We start from the raw sequence: 22,168 nt of genomic DNA, 5'->3' as shown, positions 1-22,168 counted from the left end.
GAGGGAGATAATGGCAAGAATCTGCATTCCTCTCATTTGGCTTCCCACACTTTTTTCAGTTCACAGAATTTGTTGGAGTTTCTTTTCTCAGATAATAACTTAATACAGGGGTTAAAAGCAGAATAAAGCCCTGTTGTCCTCACTACAGTTGTCTTTCTTTGAGATACAGATGAGCAGTGAGCCACAACTAATTGCAAAACAATCCAGCAATCCAGTTTCTACCCTTGATGTCTTCATCAATGGTAGACAAGTGTAGCATAGTCTCAATAATTTTCTGTCTATGCTATTGCACAGGCATATGCTCTCCTGGTGCCAGTCCTGTGTTCTGTCTTCCTGGAAGCTAAAGTTTTGAGTATGATCTCCTTTATCCATTGTCCTCTTTGTTTGCTCTTGAGAAGAATACTAGTAAAGTTTCTCTACTAATGTCCACTTAATATTAGCATGCCATAGTTTAACAGGATAGAAGAGCTGAAGGACAAAAGGCTTGATATGTGCTGAAGGGCAGAAGGATTGATAAGTGCTGAAGAAATACCTAAATATGTGGAGTTGCACTCATAGGGATAAAGAAGCTGAAGAAAGCTGGAGAGTGAGATGAGAGGCTAACTTAAGTACAATTTGATAGCTAAAGAGAGGAACACACTGTTCTGTTACACAGCAGAAGGAATATAGTTATGAATCATATATTTTGTATTTCAAAATAGGCAGAAGACAGGATTTTTAAATGTATTCACCATAAAGAAAAGAGTAAAGCAAGGGATACACTAAATATTCATTTAATCTGTATAAAATGTATACGTGAATCAAAACATCATATATTGTTCTTCATAAGCATGTATAGTTACCAGTTAGCAGTCCTGAACTAAAAGTAATTAAAGAGTGATAAGCTTCTAATTACTTGACTTTTCCTGTCACTGACTTTGGCAATACAAAATGACTGAAAGTAACATGTGTCACTTGTATATAATATGCAATCAACTCTTCATAATTCTTGCCCACTATTTTTCAAGATTAAGTCCTCATTATCCTTGATATCTGAATTTTGGTCATGAAAATAGCTTTCTAATAATGCATATTTAACTTACAGTTCCAACAAGAAGTGAATGTTTATTTTAAAAGTTGATGTGACTTTGGAGATTTCTCTAATAGTATAATCTAGACTAGTCTGGCATAAAATAAAGCATATTCAAACCTAACTAACAAATTAAGCTTCTTTGAAACTTAAAACTTATGCTTTCTGATAGGTACTCATTGGAACATAAAAAGATTAGCCATAGACCAGAAGTTAATTTGCCCTGTGTTTGTCTGATAAAAGATTTGTATCAGTTGTACAGAGGATTTTCCAAACTCAACTATGGGAACATAATTTAAAATTGACTTAATAATTTGAAGTGTTATTTTCTCAAAGATGATGTATCAGTAATAAACAAGCATGTAAAACAATACCCAACATCATAGGCATGAGGAAAATTCAAATTTCATTTCTAGATACATTTACCTAAGAAAAACAAAGTTGTGTCTATAAAAAGACATATATGAGTGCTCATAACAGCACTATGAAATGTTCACCAATAGTTGAAGAGATAAACAAATTAGCATATATATATACAATGGAAATTTGGCAGCTAAATGGAAGAACTATTGATAATTGCATTACAGGAATGAAGCAAAAACTTTTGCTGAATGAAAGAAGCAGAGAAAAAATAATATGTATAGTATAATTACATTTATATAAAATCCTAAATGTAAAGACATCACTAACATAAAATAAAGTAGTGGATACTTGCAAATAGGTGAATCATCAAGGTAAGATAAAAGAAAAATATCACAAAAATTACTTGCACAAGTGTGTGTTGGGAGGATCCACCAGGACCATTTGCCACTACAAACAAATGCGAGACATGCACTACTTTTTGTGTCTGACTGAATATGGAATTGAACCCAGAATAATAGGCTTTGCCAGCAAGAGCCTTTAACTATTAAGCCATCTCCGCAGCCCTTTTATAGATTGTATTGTCTTAGCAGTTGTGACCAGGATAGCTGTCCTAATTTATTGGCAAGTTTATTATTGATATATGGAAAAACCACTGATTGTTGTATATTAATTACATATTACATAACATATTGAAAGTGTTTGTTATATCTTTTTCTGGTTAATTCCACAGAATCTTTTTTACAATATTTTATTCATTTATTTGTTTGTTTGGTAGAGAGAAGCAGATAGAGGGAATGAAAGAACGAGTGCACCAGGGCTTTTAGCCACTGCAAACAACTCCAGATGCATGTGCCCCCTTGTGCATCTGGCTTACATGGGTCCTGGGGAATCAAACTGGGGTCCTTAGGCTTCTCAGGCAAGTGCCTTAACTGCTGAGCCATTTCACCAGCCCCATAGAATCTTTTAATAACATAATCATATCATCTGCAAATAGGAAGTTTGGCTTTTCATTTCCTAATTGTATCCCATTTATACCTTTCTCTTACCTTATTTCTCAAAGATTTCAAGTGCTATGCTGAGTAAAGATGATGAAAGTAAGACTCCTTGTCTCATCACTGAGTTTAAAGGAAATGCTCTGTTTTCCCCCATTTAGTACAATGTTGAGTGTAGGTTTGTTGTATATATCCTCTATTACATTGAGGTATGTTCCATACATACATAATCTCTGCAAGACCTTTTTTGTATTTATTTATTTATCAGAGAGAAGGAGAGAGAAAGAGAATGAGAACTAGGGCAAATGAACTCCAGATGCATGTGCCACCATGTACATCTGGTTTACGTGGTACATGGAGGATTGAACCTGGGTCCTTTGGCTTCTCAGGCATGTGCCTTAACAACTAAACCATCTCTCCAGCCCATCTACAGGGCTTTTATCATGAAGGCACATGGACCTTTGTTGAATACCTTTTCTGCATCTATTGAAATGATCAGGTAATTTCTGTACTAAAATTCATTTATATGGTATAACATATTTCTTGATTTATGTACGTGAATTTCATTCATGTATGTTCATACCTAGTCATGATGTTCTTGAATTTGGTTTGAAATGTTTTGATGAGGACTTTTGTACCTTTGTTCATCATAAAAATTGGTATATAATTTTCTTTTTGTTTTGAATTTATCTGATTTTAGTATCAGGATAATAGTAGCTTCATAGAATGAATTTGCTAGTGCTTCTTCCCCTTACACCTTGTGAATTGATTTGAGAAGCATAGGTATTAGTTCTTCCTTAAACATTTGAGGGCTGGAGAGATTGCTTAGTGGCTAAGACACTTGCTGGCAAAGCCAAAGGACCCAAGTTAGATTCCTCAATGCCCACGCAAAGCCAGATGCACCATGTGGCACATGTGTCTGGAGTTCATTTGTAGTTGCTGGAAGCCCTGGTGCACCTATTCTCTATCTCTCATTCATTTCTCTCTCAAATAAATAAACAATATTTTTTTAAAAGTTTGATACAATTCAGAAGCGAATACATCTGGCATTGGGCTTTTCTTTGTGTAAAGACTTTTAATTACTGCTTCAATCTCATTGATGATAATAAATCTGTTTAAGTTACTTGCATTTTTTTACTTTAATTGTGGTAGGTCATATTCATTTAGAAATTTTTCATTTTTTCTATGTTTTCCAGCTTATGGGAACAAAAGTTTTCAAAGTATTCTACAATGATGTTCTGGATTTTGTTGGAATCTATTAAAACAGAGACCCTTTTCTATCCAAATTTGAGCTGGAGTGGGAGGTGTGTGCAGAGCTGGGGGTGTGTGGGTTCATATGTAATGAATAATGATTGGTAGTGGAGAAGGTACATGTGGGACAAATGGTTAACGGATGCTTGGAGTGGAGATGTGCATACAAAGCATCACATTCACATGCTATAACAATATGGTTCATAGGACAAGTAAGAGACAACTAATTTTAGTGTGCATGTGCCTGTTCTCTAGCAGCATGTGCAAGCAGATTTGCACACATGTGGAAACCAGAGGACATTGTGTGTTCTCCTGTATTATTGCTCTACTTTATTTTCATGAAATAGTGTCTCTTACTTAACCTAGTTCTCATGCTATTTGCCAGTTAAATTGGTTGACCAGCCAAGCTCCAGTAATGCTCCTGTCTCTACACTTCTCAGTGCTGGAGTTACAAGTATATGAGTCCATGGCTGGATTTATTTATTTATTTTTTTTAATTTTTGAGAGAGAGAGAGAGAAACACACTAGCAAGAGAAAGAGGGAAAGAGGGAGAGAGAGAAAAAAGAGACAGAGAGAGATAATGGGCACACTAGGGCCTTTCAGCCACGGTAAACAAATTCCAGATGCATGTGCCCACTTGCGTGCCTGTGCAACACTGCATGCTTGCACCACTGTGTGTCTGGCAATGTAGGACCTAGAGATCAGAACATGGGTTCTTAGTCTTCGCAGGCAAGCACCCTAACTGTTAAGCCATCTCTCCAGCCCCATGGTTGGATTTTTTTATGTGGGTGCTGATTTGGATCCCCCTGCTTCTGCAATAACCATTGTTACTGAGACATATCCCCAGCTTATCTGTGGTCTATTTCAGCTGGGTTGAATTGGAGGATGAATTGCACAATGCTTGTAATGTTGCTGCACAAAATAAATTTATTCTGTTTAGTCTTTTCCTCAATGACTGTCTGCCACTCATATTTGCTGTGTCTACTCAGTACTAATAAGAATTTATGAAAAAAATCCTCCAATCTTTGCCATATTTATATGGTAAATATTACATTGATTACTTGAATTAAGAATGATTAATATGAACTTTCATTAGTGAGCTAAAGAGAGAAATTATTCATATGAACCCTCCATCAGATAACAATAAATAGTCTTTTACTATCATCTCATTTTTACACCTCATTTTCAGGAATCTGTAGTGGCAGTTAAACTTTCTTAAGTGATTTCAAGCATTCCTGTTTGAAAATTATATTTCCAGCCTAGAGAGATAGCTTAGTGGTTAAGCTGCTTGCCTGCAAAGCTAAAGGACCTTGGTTCAATTCCCCAGGACCCACATAAACCAGATGCACAAGGAGGTGCATGCGTCTGGAGTTTGTTTGCAGTGGAGTGTTTGCAGTGGAGGCCCTGGCATGCCCATTTTCACTCTGTCTCTCCCTCTTTCTCTCTCAAATAAATAAATTAATGAAATATACATTAAAATTATATTTTCAAATCTGATAAATTTTGTCAATGAGAGCACTTGCACTGTGCTGTAGAAAAAACTCTTTTTTACAGTACCACAAGATGAATAAAGTATCACGTAAAAGACTACTTGGAAAATAGTTTTAGGCAATTAAAGGAAACAGGATTTGTGTGCTTCTGAGTGCCAGGATGAGGAGTTCCTACTCTCTATTAGCAGAGTAGATAAGGTCACTGATAATTATACTCTCTGTTCATGCCTCATTTTTGTCAGACCCCTGAAGCATATCTGCTAACTTTAATGCCCCTGTCAATCATTCCAACTCTTTTTACTCTCCCTGGAGGTATCACATCTGCCACAAATATTAATGTGTCTAAAGTACAACTAGAAATAAATGCTGTAATGCATTTGATTATTGAGGAATAGTAAAATGTCACTTTCATTATAGTACAATGTGGCATTTAATGGAGCTAGGCAGAGTTATTTGCATTACTATTCCACTATAATGATGCTTACAGGCACAGCTGATAAAAATATCACTCAATGTTCATTCAGATGAACTTTAAATGTAACCACCAAGGGGTTGACCTAAAATGAAAAACCAGTCTGTGCTTTGAAAAGTGCTTACCTTAAGATTATCACTTAAGATTTTCCCTAGACCCTCGGACTATGAAGTTAAAAGGTATGTAAGAAAAAGTGACAGAAAAAACATGGCCATATGTATGCCTACAAAGTTAGTGTTTTGCTTCAAATTGACGAAATAATCATGACCCTGATCATAAAGATAGGTGAAATTGTGATGTCAATTAAACTAATATATGGGAGGAATTCGTAGCATCTTGGCTTTACATGTAAAAGAGTTCATTTCTCAAGTGAAAACTCAAAACGCTTCTTGAGCACATGTGTCAGCAGACACCTTTAAATATAAGTTGGCTGAAGAGTGTTGTTAGCCAAATTGCAGAGTAGGAGAAGACAGCACTTGTCTCAACACAAAATAACATCAATTAAACAGCTACACATGAATGAAAATAGATGCATGACAGGCTAGGAATTCAGTTAAGAACATAGCAATGGAGTGAAGCAAATAATAATAATAATAATAACACTGCAGCAAGGGAATGAGAAGCCCTTTCCCCTTGTCTGCATAATCTCACCCACAGTCCAGTAGAGATGAATGCTAAAACAAAAGTTCCTGCATCATAATTTTCTTTGAAAGGGGAAAAAAAAGCCTGGTTTGGTAGCATACACCCTTAATCCCAGCACTTGGGAGGCAGGAGTAGGAGGGTCACCATGAATTTGAGACCAACCTGAGACTACATAGTGAATTCTAGGTCAACCTGGACTAGAGTGAGACCTTACCTTGAAAAACAAAAATAAAGAAATAAATAAAAATAAAAATAGAAGAGTGCTAAGGTGATTCACCATTTCTTCCACTTGGATTTTATCACACCCAGACTGCTGGGGTTCTGAAGATAGGAATAATATTAGTAAGGAGCACAAACAATAATCCCCAGTGATTTGTTCTGAAAAGGATCCCAGAAATCTTACCAGAAGACGTAAACCACTGGGATAGGCAATGTCTGGACATAGTCATGTCTAAGATCTGGAGTCATGGATGTTCATGCATATCATTGTTTCAGACCCTGACTCTAAAGCTGCTCCACAAGGACCCATGCCTCAAAAACTAGGCTACCACTTATGGGAACACAGCAGTGCCTTGGATATTGTAGTGAACAGTGCAGTGGTTATGTCCACCTCCTAACCACTGGTAGCATCTCTACCATCATGAATGTACCATGTGTGCAATCCAATAATAACTCTGAATATTAATATTAATTAAATTCTCTGACCAAAAGACATATACTAACAGACTGGGTCAGAAAATAAGAACCATCTTTTTGCTGTGTTCAAGAAACTCACCTCACTGTCAAACAGTGACACTATCTTAGGTTAAAAGGAAAGAAAAAGTTATTCTAATCAAATGTAAGCAGGTGTTGCTATCCTAACATTTGATATCAAGCCAAAACTAATCAGAAAAAATAAAGAAGGTCACTTCATACTGATTAAGAAAATAGTCTACTAAGAGGATATTAAAACTCTAAATATATATATGTATCAAGCACAGGTGTATCTAATTTTATAAAGATTATACTACATATAATGTCAAAAATAAATTGTCAGGCTGGAGAGATGGCTTAGCGGTTAAGTGCTTGCCTGTGAAGCCTGGCTGGAAGCCCTGGTGTGCTCTCGTGCTCTCTCTCTCTCTCTCTCTCTCTCTCCTCTCTCTCTCTCTCTCTCCCTCCCTCCCTCCCTCCCTCCCTCCCTCCCTCCCTCTTTCTCTCTCTGTCACTCTCAAATAAATAAATTAAAATGAACAAAAAAAATTTAAAAATAAATTAAATAAAATAAATTCTCACACACTAATAGTGAGTGACTTCAGTACCCCAATTTGAACAACAACAGATAAGTCATCTGGACAAAAAAACAAGTAACACTGAAGTTAATTGATACCATAGGTAAAATGGTCCTAACAGACATTTACAAAACATCCCATCAAGACACCATAAAATACATATTCTTCTTAGAAGTCCATGGAACTTTCTCTAAAATATATGGCATATAAGACACAAAGCAAGTCTCAACAACATTCATGAAAATTGAAATAACTCCTTGTATTTTATTTAACCATAATGCAAGAAAGCTAAACATTAAAACAAGAAAAACTACGTAAGATACACAAACTCTTGGAGACCATAAAGCACATTATTGAATAATGGATAGGTCACTGAAGAAATAAAGAAAAAAAATTTAAAACTTCCTAGAATTGAATGAAAATGAAACATATCTGGGACACAATGAAGGCAGTCTTGAGCGAGAAGTTTATAGCTCTATGTGCCTAAATTACAGAAATAGAGAGACCTCAGAGAAGTAACTCATTGATGCACTTGAAATCCTTAGAAAACAAGAATAAACAAAACCTCAAAGTACTAGATGAAAAGAAATAATTATGATCAGAGCAGGACCAATGGAATAGAAATGGGAGAAACAACAAAAGAATAGAGGAAACACATTTGTCTCTTTTAAAAGATATACAACATTCACAAATCTTTGGACAAATTAAACAAAAGAAAGATATAGAGAAACAAACCAATAAAATTAGAGGTGAAAAAGGAGACATTACAACTGATACTAATGAAACTAAGAGAATCATAAGGATATACTTCAAAACTTCCATAACATTGGAATATATATATATATATATATATATATATATATATATATGTGTGTGTGTGTGTGTGTGTGTGTATATATATATATATATATATATATATATATATATATATATATATATATATATGTATATTACAGAAGTTAAACCAAGATGAGGTAAATAATGTAACCAAATCTATAATGAGTGATGAGACTAAAGTTGTAATTAAAAAAAAATCTCAGCACTCAAATATTTTAGGTCAAGACAGGTCCACTTCAGAATTTGAAGAGACCACTGCCTCTCAAATTATTTCATTAAAAGAGTAAATACTCTGTAACTCCTTTTATGAAGCCAGCATTACACTAATAAAAACCAGACATACACACAACATAATATGACAAAACTAAAGACAAATATCTCTGATAAACATAAATGAAAAAATGCTAAGCAAAATACTTGCAAACCAAATTCAAGAACATAGCCAAAAAAAAAAAAATCACTCACCTCACTCAAGTTAGTTTTATTCTAGAGATGTAATAAATAGTCAACATACATAAATCAATAATGCAACACATGTCATAAATTGACATAAATATACTCAAAGACAGAAATCCCTTCATGTAAAAGCACTAGAGGGACTAGGAATATATCTCAACATAATAAGCACTATTATAACAACATATAGCCAACATGATGCTAAATGGAGAAAAACCCAAAGAAGTTCCACTAATCTAGAACAAGACAAGGGTGAGTTCTCTCTTTACTTCTATTTATTTATTTATTTATTTATTTATTTATTTATTTATCGAAGCCTTAGCTAGAGTAATAAGATTTTTCAAAAAAGGAACAGGGCTAGAGAGATGCGTCAGTGGTTAAGGCACTTGCCTGCAAAGCGTAAGGACCCAAGTTTGATCCCCTCGTACCCAAGTAAAGGTAAATGCCCAAGGTGGCACATGTGGCACATGTGTGTGTAGTCTGCTTGAAGTGTCAGGAGGCCTTGGCACAGCCATTCTCTCTGTTATCTACCTATCTATCTATATATAATCTGTCTATCATCTATCTACCTCTTTCTCACACTCTCTCTCAAATAAATAAATACAAATTAGAAAGGAAGGAGTCAAACTATCCTTATTTGCAGATGATATGAACCCATATAGTGAGACCCTAAAGACTATATTAGAAAACTCCTAGAGCTGTCAAACTCTTTCAGCAAAGTGGCAGGATAAAAAGTTAACACACAAAACCTAGTAGCCTTCATATATACCATAACAAGCATATTTAGCTAGAAATCAAGGAAATAGTTGCATTAATAATAGCTACAAAACACACCTCAGATTATACCTAACTGAGGAAGTAAATGACCTCTACAATGAAAACCAAAGAAGAAAACAACTGAGGATAACACCAGAAGACAAAAAGCTCTCCCGTGCTCAGGGTTGAAAAATTCCTATCCTACCGAAGCAATATATAGATTCAATTCAATCCCAATCAAACTTTCAGGGTTGAAGAGATGGCTTAGTGGTTAAGCACTTGCCTGCAAAGCTTGACACAGGGTCAGTTCCCTAGTACCCATGTAAAGCTAGATGTACAAGGTAACACATACATCTGGAATTTGTTTGTAGTGGCTAAAGGCCCTGACATGCTCAATGTCTCCTCTATCTATCATCTATCTATCTATCTATCTATCTATCTATCTATCTATCTATCTATCTATCTGCCCCCTTTATCTCTGTCTCAAATAAGTAAATAACTTATTTTTTAAAATTCCAGCACGAATATTTCCACTGTTTTATGAGACAAACAGATCCAGATTCAGACTATGTGCCATTGGATGAACAATTCTGACTCAGTCAGCTCATACTCAGATGGTCCTTAGACAATCCAACTCCATCTACATAGGTTCCCTTTAATGCTTCCCAAGGCCTAGAAGTCCATAAGAAGGATAACCATGAAGGCAACCAGATTGCTGTGTGCTCACTTCTCACTCAACTGGGAAATTGCAGAAGACACAAGGCAATTGAAAGACATCCCATATTCTTGGATTGGAACAATCAATATTGTGAAAATGTCAATCTTACCAAAAACAATCTACATATTTAATGCAATCCCCATTAAAATTCCAATGGCATTCTTCATAGAAATAGAGAAAATAATCCTAAAATTCATTTGGAAGCACAAAAAACCTTGAATAGCCAAAACAATTTTGACCAACAAATATAAGGCTGGTGGTATCACCATACCCGATTTCAAGCTATATTACAAAGCCATAGTAACAAAAACAGTATGGTATTGGCACAAAGACAGACATGTAGATCAATGGAACAGAATAGAGGACTCAGATGTTATTCCATGCAGCTACAGTCATTTGATTTTTGACAAAAATGTGAAATATATTCATTGGAGAAAAGACAGCCTCTTCAACAAGTAGTTCTGGGAAAACTGGATATCTATATGTAGAAAGGTTAATATAGGTCCTTGTCTTTCTCCATGCACAAGAATCAAATTCAAGTACATGAGGGACCTTAATATCAAACCTGAAACTCTGCAATTGCTAGAGGAAAAGGTAGGGGAAACCCTTTAACATATTGGCATAGTAATGACTTTCTGAATATAACCCCAATTACTCAGCAAATAAAACCACTAATCAACCACTGGGATCTCATGAAATTACAAAGATTTTATACAGCAAAGGTCACTGTGAAAGAGCAAAGAGACACCCTACAGAATGGGAGAAAATATTTGCCAGCTATATATCAGATAGAGGATTAATATCCAGAATATACAAAGAACTAAAAAAAAAAAAAAAAAGAACAATAAAAAATCAAACACCCTAATTTAAGAATGGGCTATGGAACTAAATAGAGAATTCTCAAAAGAAGAAATACAAATGACATATAAACATCTAAAAAAAAACTGTTCTACATCCTTTGCCATCAGGGAAGTGCAAATTAAGACTACCTTGAGATTCCATCTTTCTCCTGTCAGAATGGCTACCCTCAAGAAAACAAATGACAATAAATGTTGGTGAGGATGCAGTAAAAACAGAACCCTTTTACCCTGTTGGTATGAATATAATTTGGTACAGCCAGTGTGGAGATCAATGTGGAGGTTTTTGAGATAGCTGAAAATAGATTTACCATATGATCCAGCTAAGGCCTCCTAGGCTTACATCCTAATGACTTCTCACTGCCTTAGAGATATTTGCACAACCATGTCTGTTGCTGCTCTATTCACAATAGTTAGGAAATGGAACCAGCTTAAATATCCATCCATGGATGAATGGATAATAAAGATGTGGTACATTTACATAATGGAGTTCTATTCAGTGGTAAAGAAAAAATGAGATTATGAAATTTGCAGGGAAATGGATGGATCTGGATAGGATTATACTAAGTGAGGTAACCCAGGCCTAGAAAGCCAAATGTTGCATGTTTTTTCTCATACATGTATCTTAGCTACAAATGTTCTTTGTGAATTGGAACCAAATATCAGTAGCAGAGGTCCATAATCTAGAGAAAGGCTTTAAGGGAGGGAGGAGAGGGAAGGTCTTAAGGGGATGTTATTGTATATAAGTAAATAGATGAACAGATTACAGGGAGGGGAACTGCCTGAGTGAGGTCAAGGGAAGTGATTGTATAAAAGAAGTGTGCAGGAAGGATCAAACAAAATTCAAGATATTCTGAATGAGACATATGAAAATCTACTGCTTGAATAATGGCACATCCAAAAGCCATAGATTGTTACTAGAAAATTTGCAGTGCCAAGGATGGAATACCTTCTAGGGAGTTGTTGGCCAGGAAAGTACCTGTTGCCTCCTAAACATTACAGGCTATTGCCAAAGCCGTTGGTTTCCCATGACAAAGAGATGGTAAGACCCTATTGCTGAAGGCTTCACATGCCTTAGTGGCAAAGTCACTGAGAAATCAAGCTGGTACTGAGCAGAAAACTTTCTCCGTGTAGCCTAGCCAACTGAAAGCTGGAAAAAGCTGTCTGTATACAACCTTAGGGGAGACAGAAGTCTTCAGTGGTGAAAACAGTGGACACTGGAAACCTCAAGTTTGGCCACACAGGCCAAATGACTGAATGAGTGCAATAGTTGCATGTCTGCTCTGGGGGAAACCAATTGCTCTCTAATTGGACTGAAGGCCCATTCTATGGGAGGGAATACGTGCCTGGTAGTGAAAACCTAATCAAAAGCCTATGGAAGGGGAGGTCATGAGCCTTAAGGGTATAAAGCATACTCTTTTCTGGATAAATACATATATTACTCTCACCAAATTGCCCTGAAAGCACAACACTTAATGTTCATACTCATATATTAATGCTATTCTCACTTCTGGTTAGAGAAGCTTCTCTTTTCAGATGGGGATGACCACTGGGATGACCCAAAGGCAACATAGTGCTGAGAAGAAGGGATGAAGGAGTGTCCAGCACTGAAACATCTCACACCCACCAAGGCTCAGGATCCATTGCAGAAGAGGTGGCAGAAAGAATGTAAGAGCTAAAGGAAGGGTACCACTCCTTGCATGCAACTGTCCGGACAGAATTTGGCCTCGATATCTAAGACCTTGCAGTGCCTATCAATACCCACACAAGACCCTCATAATAAGAGAAAAAGATGATTACATCAAATTAACAGAAAGACTAATGGAGAGAGGGAGGGGATATGACAGGTTAGATTCCCCAGATCCCAAGTAAACCAGATGCACACAGTGGCACATGTGTCTAGAGTTGATTTGCAGTGGCTAGAGGCCCTGACATGCCAACCAATTGTCTCTATCTCTATGTGCTTCTTTCTTTCTCTCTATCTCTCAAATAAATATATAAAATATTTTTTAAATAAGTAAATAAACTTGCATTACTTTTAATGTTATCAGATTGTATTTTTGTTTTACTGCTCTATATTTAGTGAAAGAACACAGTAACACCCAGCACTGCTTAGTAGATACAAATACGTTGTTTTTGAAAATATTCCTTTGGATATTCTGCCTTTGTTAATTAACATAGAGAGGTAGCAAATTTTTACTGTAAGCTATTTGACTCATACATGAAGAGTAAATGATAAAGAGCAGAGCAGTAACATGAAAACATGGGCAGAAAAACATTGAATGTGATTTTTGTATTCTATATTGAGTCACTCACTTATAGTGTTTATTGCTTATTTTTCAGTTTGGAACAACAAAATACAAACACATGCCCACATTTTGGCAAAATCCATTCCAATTTTGGTTAACCACGTATTTACTAAGCCGTGACTAGAAAAATATTCACTGTATAAACTATACATACACTTGAAAATCAACCCAAATCACTGTTTCATGTTATCGTAAATGAAAAGATCTCAAATCCCCTGAAAACATCTAGACCTTCAGTGGAATTAGTGAAACCTTAGGCTTTATATTTTCTTGTTCCTCTCTTGTATTTTATATTTATTACAAATTTTCAATCTCATATGGATGTCCTGTGGTGCTGTTCAGCCTTCTCGCTATGGATTCAGATATGGAACATACACAAACACATACACACATGTCTGTGTATGTATAAAATAGGGATTTGGAGATGACCACAATAAGATCTATTTAAAAGGAAGTGATGGCAACAGTGAGTCTGGAAACCTTCCAAGTTCTGGCTACATGTCACAATAGAGCTTGTGTGGAAAATTCCTGTGACAGACAAATTCAAAAGGCAGGTGCTATGTAAATAAACCATAAAAGGCCACGAGGCTCATGGACTGGCACTCTTTGAGTATATGTCCTTTCAAGCTCATGATCCCACTCCCACTCTTGGGTAGGCCTTTCTCTTAATAAACTGTATCTGTTTCCATTACCTTACTAAATGTCTCTGGTCTAATTTCGTATCCTGGGACATAAGAAATAAAACTGGAAATTTCAGCAGGCAATGGAAAAGGTACCCTCAAAACTCTAAAAGAATACTAAAATCACTGATGCAGTTAATTTGTCCTCCTGCCCGTGCCCTTGTCCACAGTTAATATATTGTAAATAAGAATGATCCTATCTAAATATAAACTATTGGAGTTTCTGGTTAAGATGGCGGTGTAGTTACCACGCCAAAGCAGACTAGGGGGGAAAAAAGACCAAAAAAACTCAGCAAAATACAAACTTTTACTAAAAAGTGAGGTGTATAGGAAATTGAAGTGGCAGTGGAGAAGTAAAAGAGATCCAGAGCATCCAGAGCCCACACAGGCTGGCAAAAGCAGCTCCAGCAGCTCTGCCAAATGTGGCAGCGGTGCACCAGAAAGCCACCAGGCTTGGCTCCAGCCACAGGAAAAGCCAGGTGTGGGAGCTTCCACTCACACCGGCGCTCTCCCCAACTCAGGAAATGTGAAGGGAGAGTGGCAGTGAACAACGGAGGAGCAAACCACGAGGAAAACACACGTAGAACAGCGAGTTAACGAGAGCAGCTGTGGCTCCCTTCCCTCCCCCACTGCCTGAGCCCAGCTCCGGCAAACAGAGCAGCGGTCCCGGGACCAGCCACGCCAACTTGAGCCGAGAGCGGGACCCAAGCAGGAGCAGAGTTCGGCAGCAACATCAGTGGCTCTGGCACCGGTAACAGTGGCCCCAGCAGTAGCAGCTCCAGTCCCAGCAGCAGCGGCAGACCCAGGAGCAGCAGCAGTGGCAGATCCCGCAGCAGCAGCTTCAGAGGCAGCAGCAGCAGTGGACACAGCAGCAGCTGCTTCAGCAGCAGTGGTGGCCCCAGCAGTGGCAGCTATAGCAGCAGCAGAGGCAGCAGCAGCGGTGGGTCCAGCAGCAACACCTTCAGCAGCAGCGGCTATAGGCCCAGCAGCGGCAGCTTGAGCAGCAGCAGTTCCAGCAGCAGGGGTGCTGATCTGCAGGGCCACACTTGCCAGGCTCGATCTGCCCCACAGGAAAAGCCTGTGCCCAGCTCCAGAAATCAGAACAGCAGCCTGACACCCCAGGCAGCAACTTGAATGAGACCAAAATCATTCAAGGTAACTGGGATTGCACCAGGGAAGGGTCTCACTTGGTCGCAAGCTGACTTGGATCCCTAAACAGACCAGAAATCTTAACCTCTATGTTGATATAGGATCTGGTCATTATAATAACTACTCTAGCATACATACTCAGGGCTATTTTTGATTGAATGTGTACAGTGTGGAGTTAAATTTTAGAATCTACCTGTATTTCAGCCTGCTTGAATACTCCTGTAGTAGGGAAACTCAACCCCTAAGAACATCTTTGTAGATACTCTGAGAGTCTTAAGAGACACACCTAACACCTTAAGTTCCTACCCTGAAAATATATTACATCAAATCAATTTATACAGCTAAGAATACCCAGCTAGCTAGAAAATCCAAGCATTAACTTAATCCAAGATGCAAAAATACACACATTATAACACAAGAAACACTAGAAAGCAAGACGATATAAATCCACCTAAAAGTATTAATGCATCAGAAATGTCCTCCAGTGAGAATGAGTTAGAAGAAATGCCTGAGAAAGAGTTCAAAAGAATGATTGTAAATATGTTCAAAGAGGTCAAAGAACAAATCAAAAGAATCAAAGAAGAAATAAAAGAGGAAATCAAAGGAATCAAAGAAGATGCAGGACACCAATTTCATGAAATAAAGAAGGCAATACAAGACATAAATAAGGAAATAGAAATAATAAAGAAAAACCAGTCAGAATAACTAGCAATGAAGAACACAGTTAATGAAATAAAAAACTCTGTAGAAAATCTCACCAGTAGAATGGATGAAGGAGAGGAGAGAATATCTAAGCTAGAAGACCAGGTGGCAGATCTAATACAGTCCAACAAAGAGAAAGACAAACTTATAGAAAAGTATGAGTGGGAATTTCAAGATATTCGGGATACTATGAAAAGATCCAATATAAGAATTCAGGGCATAGTAGAAGGAAAAGAACTCCACTCCAAAGGCATAGTAGGCGTCTTCAACAAAATCATAGAAGAAAATTTCCCCCAAATTGGGAAAGAGGTGCCAATGCAGATACAGGAAGCCTTTAGAACCCCAGCCAGACAAAATCTGGAAAGAACCTCTCCTTGCCATATTATCATCAAACTACCAAACACACACACCAAAGAAAAAATACTGAAAGCAGTTAGAGAGAAATATCAAGTTACCTACAAAAGCAAGCCCATCAGGATTACAGCAGATTATTCAACACAAACTTTTAAAGCCAGAAGGGCTTGGAGTGATATATTTCAAGTTCTGAAAGATAACAACTGTCAACCAAGGTTACTTTATCCTGCAAAGTTATCCATTCAAATAGATGGAGAAATAAGGACATTCCATGACAAAAGCAGGTTAAAGGAGTATTTGAAGACAAAACCAGCTCTACAGAAAATACTTGATACAATCCTCCATGCTGAAGAAAAGGAAAAGCACACATATAAGGAACCTAGAAAAAACAAGCAATACTCAAATACTAGTTAACAGAAGAGAGCACAGGTAGAACCAGAACCACAAAAAATAAAAAAAAATGGCAAACATAAATACACACCTTTCAATAATATCTCTTAACATCAACGGCCTCAATGCCCCATCAAAAAGACATAGATTTGCAGACTGGGTTAAAAAGCAGGATCGTACAATTTGTTGTCTCCAAGAAACTCACCTTTCTACAAAGGATAGACATTATCCTAGGGTGAAATGTTGGAAGACGGTGTTTCAAGCAAATGGGCCTAGAAAACAAGCAGGGGTTACTATCTTAATATCAGACAAGGTAGAGTTTAGTCCAACGTTAGTTAAGAAATATAAGGAAGGTCACTTTATATTGATCAAGGGCACACTCCAACAGGAGGACATTACAATCCTAAACATATATGCACCTAACATGGGGGCTCCCAAATTCGTCAAAAAAGCACTATTAGAACTAAGGTCACAGATAACACCAAACACAATGGTGGTGGGTGACTTTAACACCCCACTCTCATCAATTGACAGGTCATATCGGGAAAAAATAAAGAGAGGCAACTGGACTAAATGAGGTCATAGAAGGAATGGACTTAACAGATATATACAGGACATTTCATCCAAAGGCTGCAGAATATACATTCTTTTCAGCAGCACATGGAACATTCTCTAAAATAGACCATATATTAGGACACAAAGCAAATCTTAACAAATTCAGGAAAATTGAAATAATTCCTTGCATTCTATTTGAACACAATGGAATTAAACTACAAATCAGGGGCTTCTGCTGTCCCAGGCCTTTGTCGTGGGGTCGGCCATCTTCGGTCTGCGCCCGGCCGTTTTCTTACCTGGATTCTGGGCTTTGGATCCTGGGCTCGGTGGCTGGGCCACAGGGCTGCCGCAACGATGGAAACTTTAAGTTTTCCAGAATTCCTTCTGAAACTTTGCTGCTGTGGGATCAAGAGAGGACACTTTATACCCCAGGATCTAGAAATGATGGGAACTTGAACTTTTCCAGAATTCCCACTGAAACTTTGCTGCTGTGGGATCAAGAGAGGACACTTTATACCCCAGGAACTAGAAATGGAGTTGGTGTCATTTGAAGATATAGCTGTGGACTTCTCCTGGAAAGATTGGCAATACCTTGATAATGTTCAGCAAACCCTTTATAGGGATGTGATGCTAGAAAACTACAACAGCCTGGTGTGCTTGGGGCACTGTATGAGCAAACCAGAGTTGATCTTCAAGTTAGAGCAAGGATACGCACCATGTAGTGTACCAGAAAGCTCAGCTCAGAGGCATCCAGAACTAAAACCTCAAGTGAGTATCTACTATACAAAGCCTCATGAATATAAACAATTCCAGCAATTTGTCTGTCACAAGTTACATCCCACTCATCAGAATGCTCAGACATGTGAGAAACCATATGAAGGTTATGGATGTGAGAAATATGTCTTCTGGAAGTCACAACTCACTCTTCACCAGAGAACTCATACAGTTGGGAAGCCATATGGCTGTGGGGATGCTTTTCTGAAGAAGACAAATTTCACCATTCGTCAGAGAACACATACAGTGACAGACAGAGAAAGAGGCAGATAGGGAGAGAAGAGAGAGAGAATGGGCGCACCAGGGCCTGCAGCCACTGCAAACGAACTCCAGACGCTTGCGCCCTCATGTGCATCTGGCTAACGTGGGACCTGGGGAATCAAGCCTCGAACCAGGATCCTTAGGCTTCACAGGCAAGTGCTTAACCGCTAAGCCATCCATCCAGCCCTCTCCTGTATTTTAGTGTAATGGCCAGTGGCGGTGTCTAGAGCTCCATCATGCTCCCTTTACCAGCTGGTCAAGCCAACTTAAAATCCCCTTGCACGAATGTACTACAACCGACCCACTTTCCTGTTGTTGGGAAGTTGGGGCATGTCTACTCTTTGAGTGTTATTAAAAGTATTTCTGCAAAAAAAAAAAAAAAAAAAAAAACTACAAATCAGTAGCAAGAAAGGCTATAGAGCATACACAAAATCATGGAAACTAAACATTACACTACTAAATGACGAATGGGTCAATGAGGAAATCAAAAAATTTATAGAGTCAAATGATAATGAGAACACAACATACCAAAATCTCTGGGACACAATGAAGGCAGTTCTAAGAGGTAAATTTATACCCTTAAGTGCCTATATTGAGAAATTAGAAAGGTCGCAAGTAAACAACCTAATGCTTCACCTTAAAGCCTTGGAAAAAGAAGAACAAGGCAAACCAAAAATCAGTAGACGGGAAGAAATAATAAAGATTAGGGCAGAAATTAATGAAATAGAAACAAAAAGAACAATCCAAAGAATTAATGAAACAAAGAGTTGGTTCTTTGAAAGGATAAACAAGATTGATAAACCCTTAGCAAATCTGACCAAAAGAAAGAGAAGAGACACAAATTAATAAAATCAGAGATGAACAAGGTAACATCACAACAGATTCCAGAGAAATTCAAAAAATCATAGGGACATACTATAAAAGCACATACTCTACAAAGTATGAAAATCTGAAAGAAATGGATGGTTTCCTTGATCTATATGACCTACCTAAATTAAATCAAAATGAGATTAATCACTTAAATAGACCTATAACAAACATGGAGATCCGAACAGTTATCAATAATCTCTCAACTAAAAAAAGCCCAGGCCCAGATGGATTCACTGCTGAATTTTACAAGACCTTTAAGGAAGAGCTAACACCATTGCTTCTTAAGCTTTTCCAGGAAATAGAAAAAGAAGGAATTCTACAAAACTCCTTCTATGAGGCCAGCATCACCCTGATACCAAAACCAGGCAAAGATAGAACAAAAAAAAAAAAAAATTACAGACCAATCTCCCTCATGAACATAGATGCAAAAATTCTCAACAAAATATTGGCAAACAGAATACAAGAGTATATCAAAAAGATCATTCACCCTGACCAAGTAGGCTTTATCCCAGAGATGCAGGGATGGTTCAGCATACGCAGATCTATAAATGTAATACATTACATAAACGGGTTGAAGGACAAAAATCACATGATCATCTCATTATGTGCAGAGAAAGCATTTGACAAAATCCAACATCCCTTCATGATAAAAGTCCTACAGAGACTGGGAAGAGAAGGAACATATCTCAATATAATAAAGGCTATTTATGACAAGCCTACAGCCAACATATTACTAAATGGGGAAAAACTGGAAGCTTTTCCACTAAAATCAGGAACAAGACAAGGGTGTCCACTGTCCCCACTTTTATTTAATATAGTTTTGGAAGTCTTAGCCATAGCAATAAGGCAAGAGACACACATAAAAGGGATACAAATTGGAAAGGAAGAGATCAAGTTATCATTACTTGCAGATGACATGATTCTATACATAAAGAACACTAAAAACTCTACTAGCAGACTGTTAGACCTGATCAAAACCTACAGCCATGTAGCAGGATACAAAGTAAATACACAGAAATCAGTAGCCTTCATATATGCTAACAACAAACACAAAGAGGATGAAATCAGAGAATCACTCCCATTCACAATTGCATCAAAAATAAATAAATAAAGTACCTTGGAATAAACCTAACCAAAGAAGTAAAGAATCTCTACAATGAGAACTTTAAAACACTCATGCGAGAAATTGCAGAAGACACTAGAAAGTAGAGAAACATCCCCTGTTCCTGGATTGGAAGAATCAATATTGTGAAAATGGCAACCTTACCTAAAGCAATCTACACATTTAATGCAATCCCTATCAAAATTCCAAAGGCTTTCTTCATGGAAATAGAAAAAACAATCCGAAAATTCATTTGGAATCACAAAAAACCTCGAATATCTAAAATAATACTGAGCAACAAAAATGAGACTGGTTGTATCATCATACCTGATTTTAACCTATACTACAGAGCCATAGTAACAAAAACAGCATGGTACTGGCACAAAAACAGACATGTAGATCAGTGGAAGCAAATAGAGGACCCAGATGTAAGCCCAAGTAGCTATAGCCACCTGATATTCGATAGAAATGCCAAAAATACTCATTGGAGAAGAGACAGCTTCTTCAGCAAATGGTGTTTTGAAAACTGGATATATATCTGCAGAAGGATGAAAATAGATTCTTCTCTCTCACCATGCACAAGAATTAAGTCCAAATGGATTAAAGACCTTAACATCAGACCCAAAACTCTGAAACTGCTAGAGGAAAAAGTAGGCAAACCCTTCAACATATGGGTCTTGGCAAAGACTCTCTGAATACAATCCCAATTGCTCAGCCAATAAAACCACAGATTAATCACTGGGACCTCATAAAATTACAGAGATTTTGCACTGCAAAGGACACAGTGAAAAAAGCAAAGAGGCAACCTACAGAATGGGAAAAAAATCTTCGCCAGCTATATATCTGATAGATGATTAATATCTAGGATATACAAAGACCTCAAAAAGTTAAATAATAAGGAATCAAACTAGCCAATCAAAATGGGCTATGGAGCTAAATAGAGCATTCTCAAAGGAAGAAATACGAATGGCATATAAGCATCTAAAAAAATGTTCTATGTCACTAGTCATCAGGGAAATGCTGATTAAAACTACATTGAGATTCCATCTCACTCCTGTCAGATTGGCCACCATCATGAAAACAAATGATCATAAATGTTGGCAGGGATGTAGAAAAAAAGGAACCCTTCTACACTGCTGGTGGGAATGCAATCTGGTCCAGCCATTGTGGAAAACAGTGTGGAGGTTCCTAAAACAGCTAAAGATTGATCTACCATATGACCCAGCTATATATATCCTAAGGACTCATCTCATTTCCTTAGAAGTACGTGCTCAACCATGTTTATTGCTGCTCAATTTATAATAGCTGGGAAATGGAACCAGCCTAGATGTCCCTCAACTGATGAGTGGATAATGAAGATGTGGCACATTTATACAATGAAGTTCTACTCAGCGGTAAAGAAAAATGAAGTTATGAAATTTGCAGAAAAATGGATGGACCTGGAAAGGATTATACTAAATGAGGTAACTCAGGCTCAGAAAGCCAAGCGCCACATGTTCTCTCTCATATGTGGATCCTAGCTACAGATGATTGGGCTTCTGTGTGAGAATGAAAATACTTAGTAGCAGAGGACAGTAAGTTAAAAATGAGACACAAAGGGAAGAGAAAGGAAGGGAGGAGGATACTTAACAGGTTGATATTGTATATATGTAATTACAATGATTGTAATGGGGAGGTAATATGATGGAGAATGGAATTTCAAATGGGAAAGTGTGGGGCTGGGGAGGGAGGGAATTACCATGGGATATATTTTATAATCATGGAAAATGTTAATAAAAATAAAAATTTATAAAAAAGAATATGACTGAAATCTTGATAACCATTATATTGAATTCATACATCATTTTCAAT

General features: G+C 37.4%; 1 protein-coding gene across 1 annotated transcript in view; it reads left to right on the top strand.

The window, feature by feature from the left end:
* Positions 1-17,760: 17,760 nt before the first annotated feature.
* Positions 17,761-22,168, top strand: part of LOC123460680 (zinc finger protein 39-like) — a 28,959-nt gene continuing 24,551 nt past the window's right edge. Inside the window, exon 1 of the mRNA XM_045149148.1 lies at positions 17,761-18,313. Within this exon, the coding sequence (XP_045005083.1) occupies positions 17,842-18,313 (472 nt within the window). The 5' untranslated portion in view covers positions 17,761-17,841. The remainder of the gene's footprint in view (positions 18,314-22,168) is intronic.

The sequence above is a fragment of the Jaculus jaculus genome, chromosome 5, assembly GCF_020740685.1.
Source record: "Jaculus jaculus isolate mJacJac1 chromosome 5, mJacJac1.mat.Y.cur, whole genome shotgun sequence".
Taxonomy (NCBI): domain Eukaryota; kingdom Metazoa; phylum Chordata; class Mammalia; order Rodentia; family Dipodidae; genus Jaculus; species Jaculus jaculus.
Note: the sequence above shows the minus strand (reverse complement) of the source record. Positions and strands in the feature narration are given on the sequence as shown.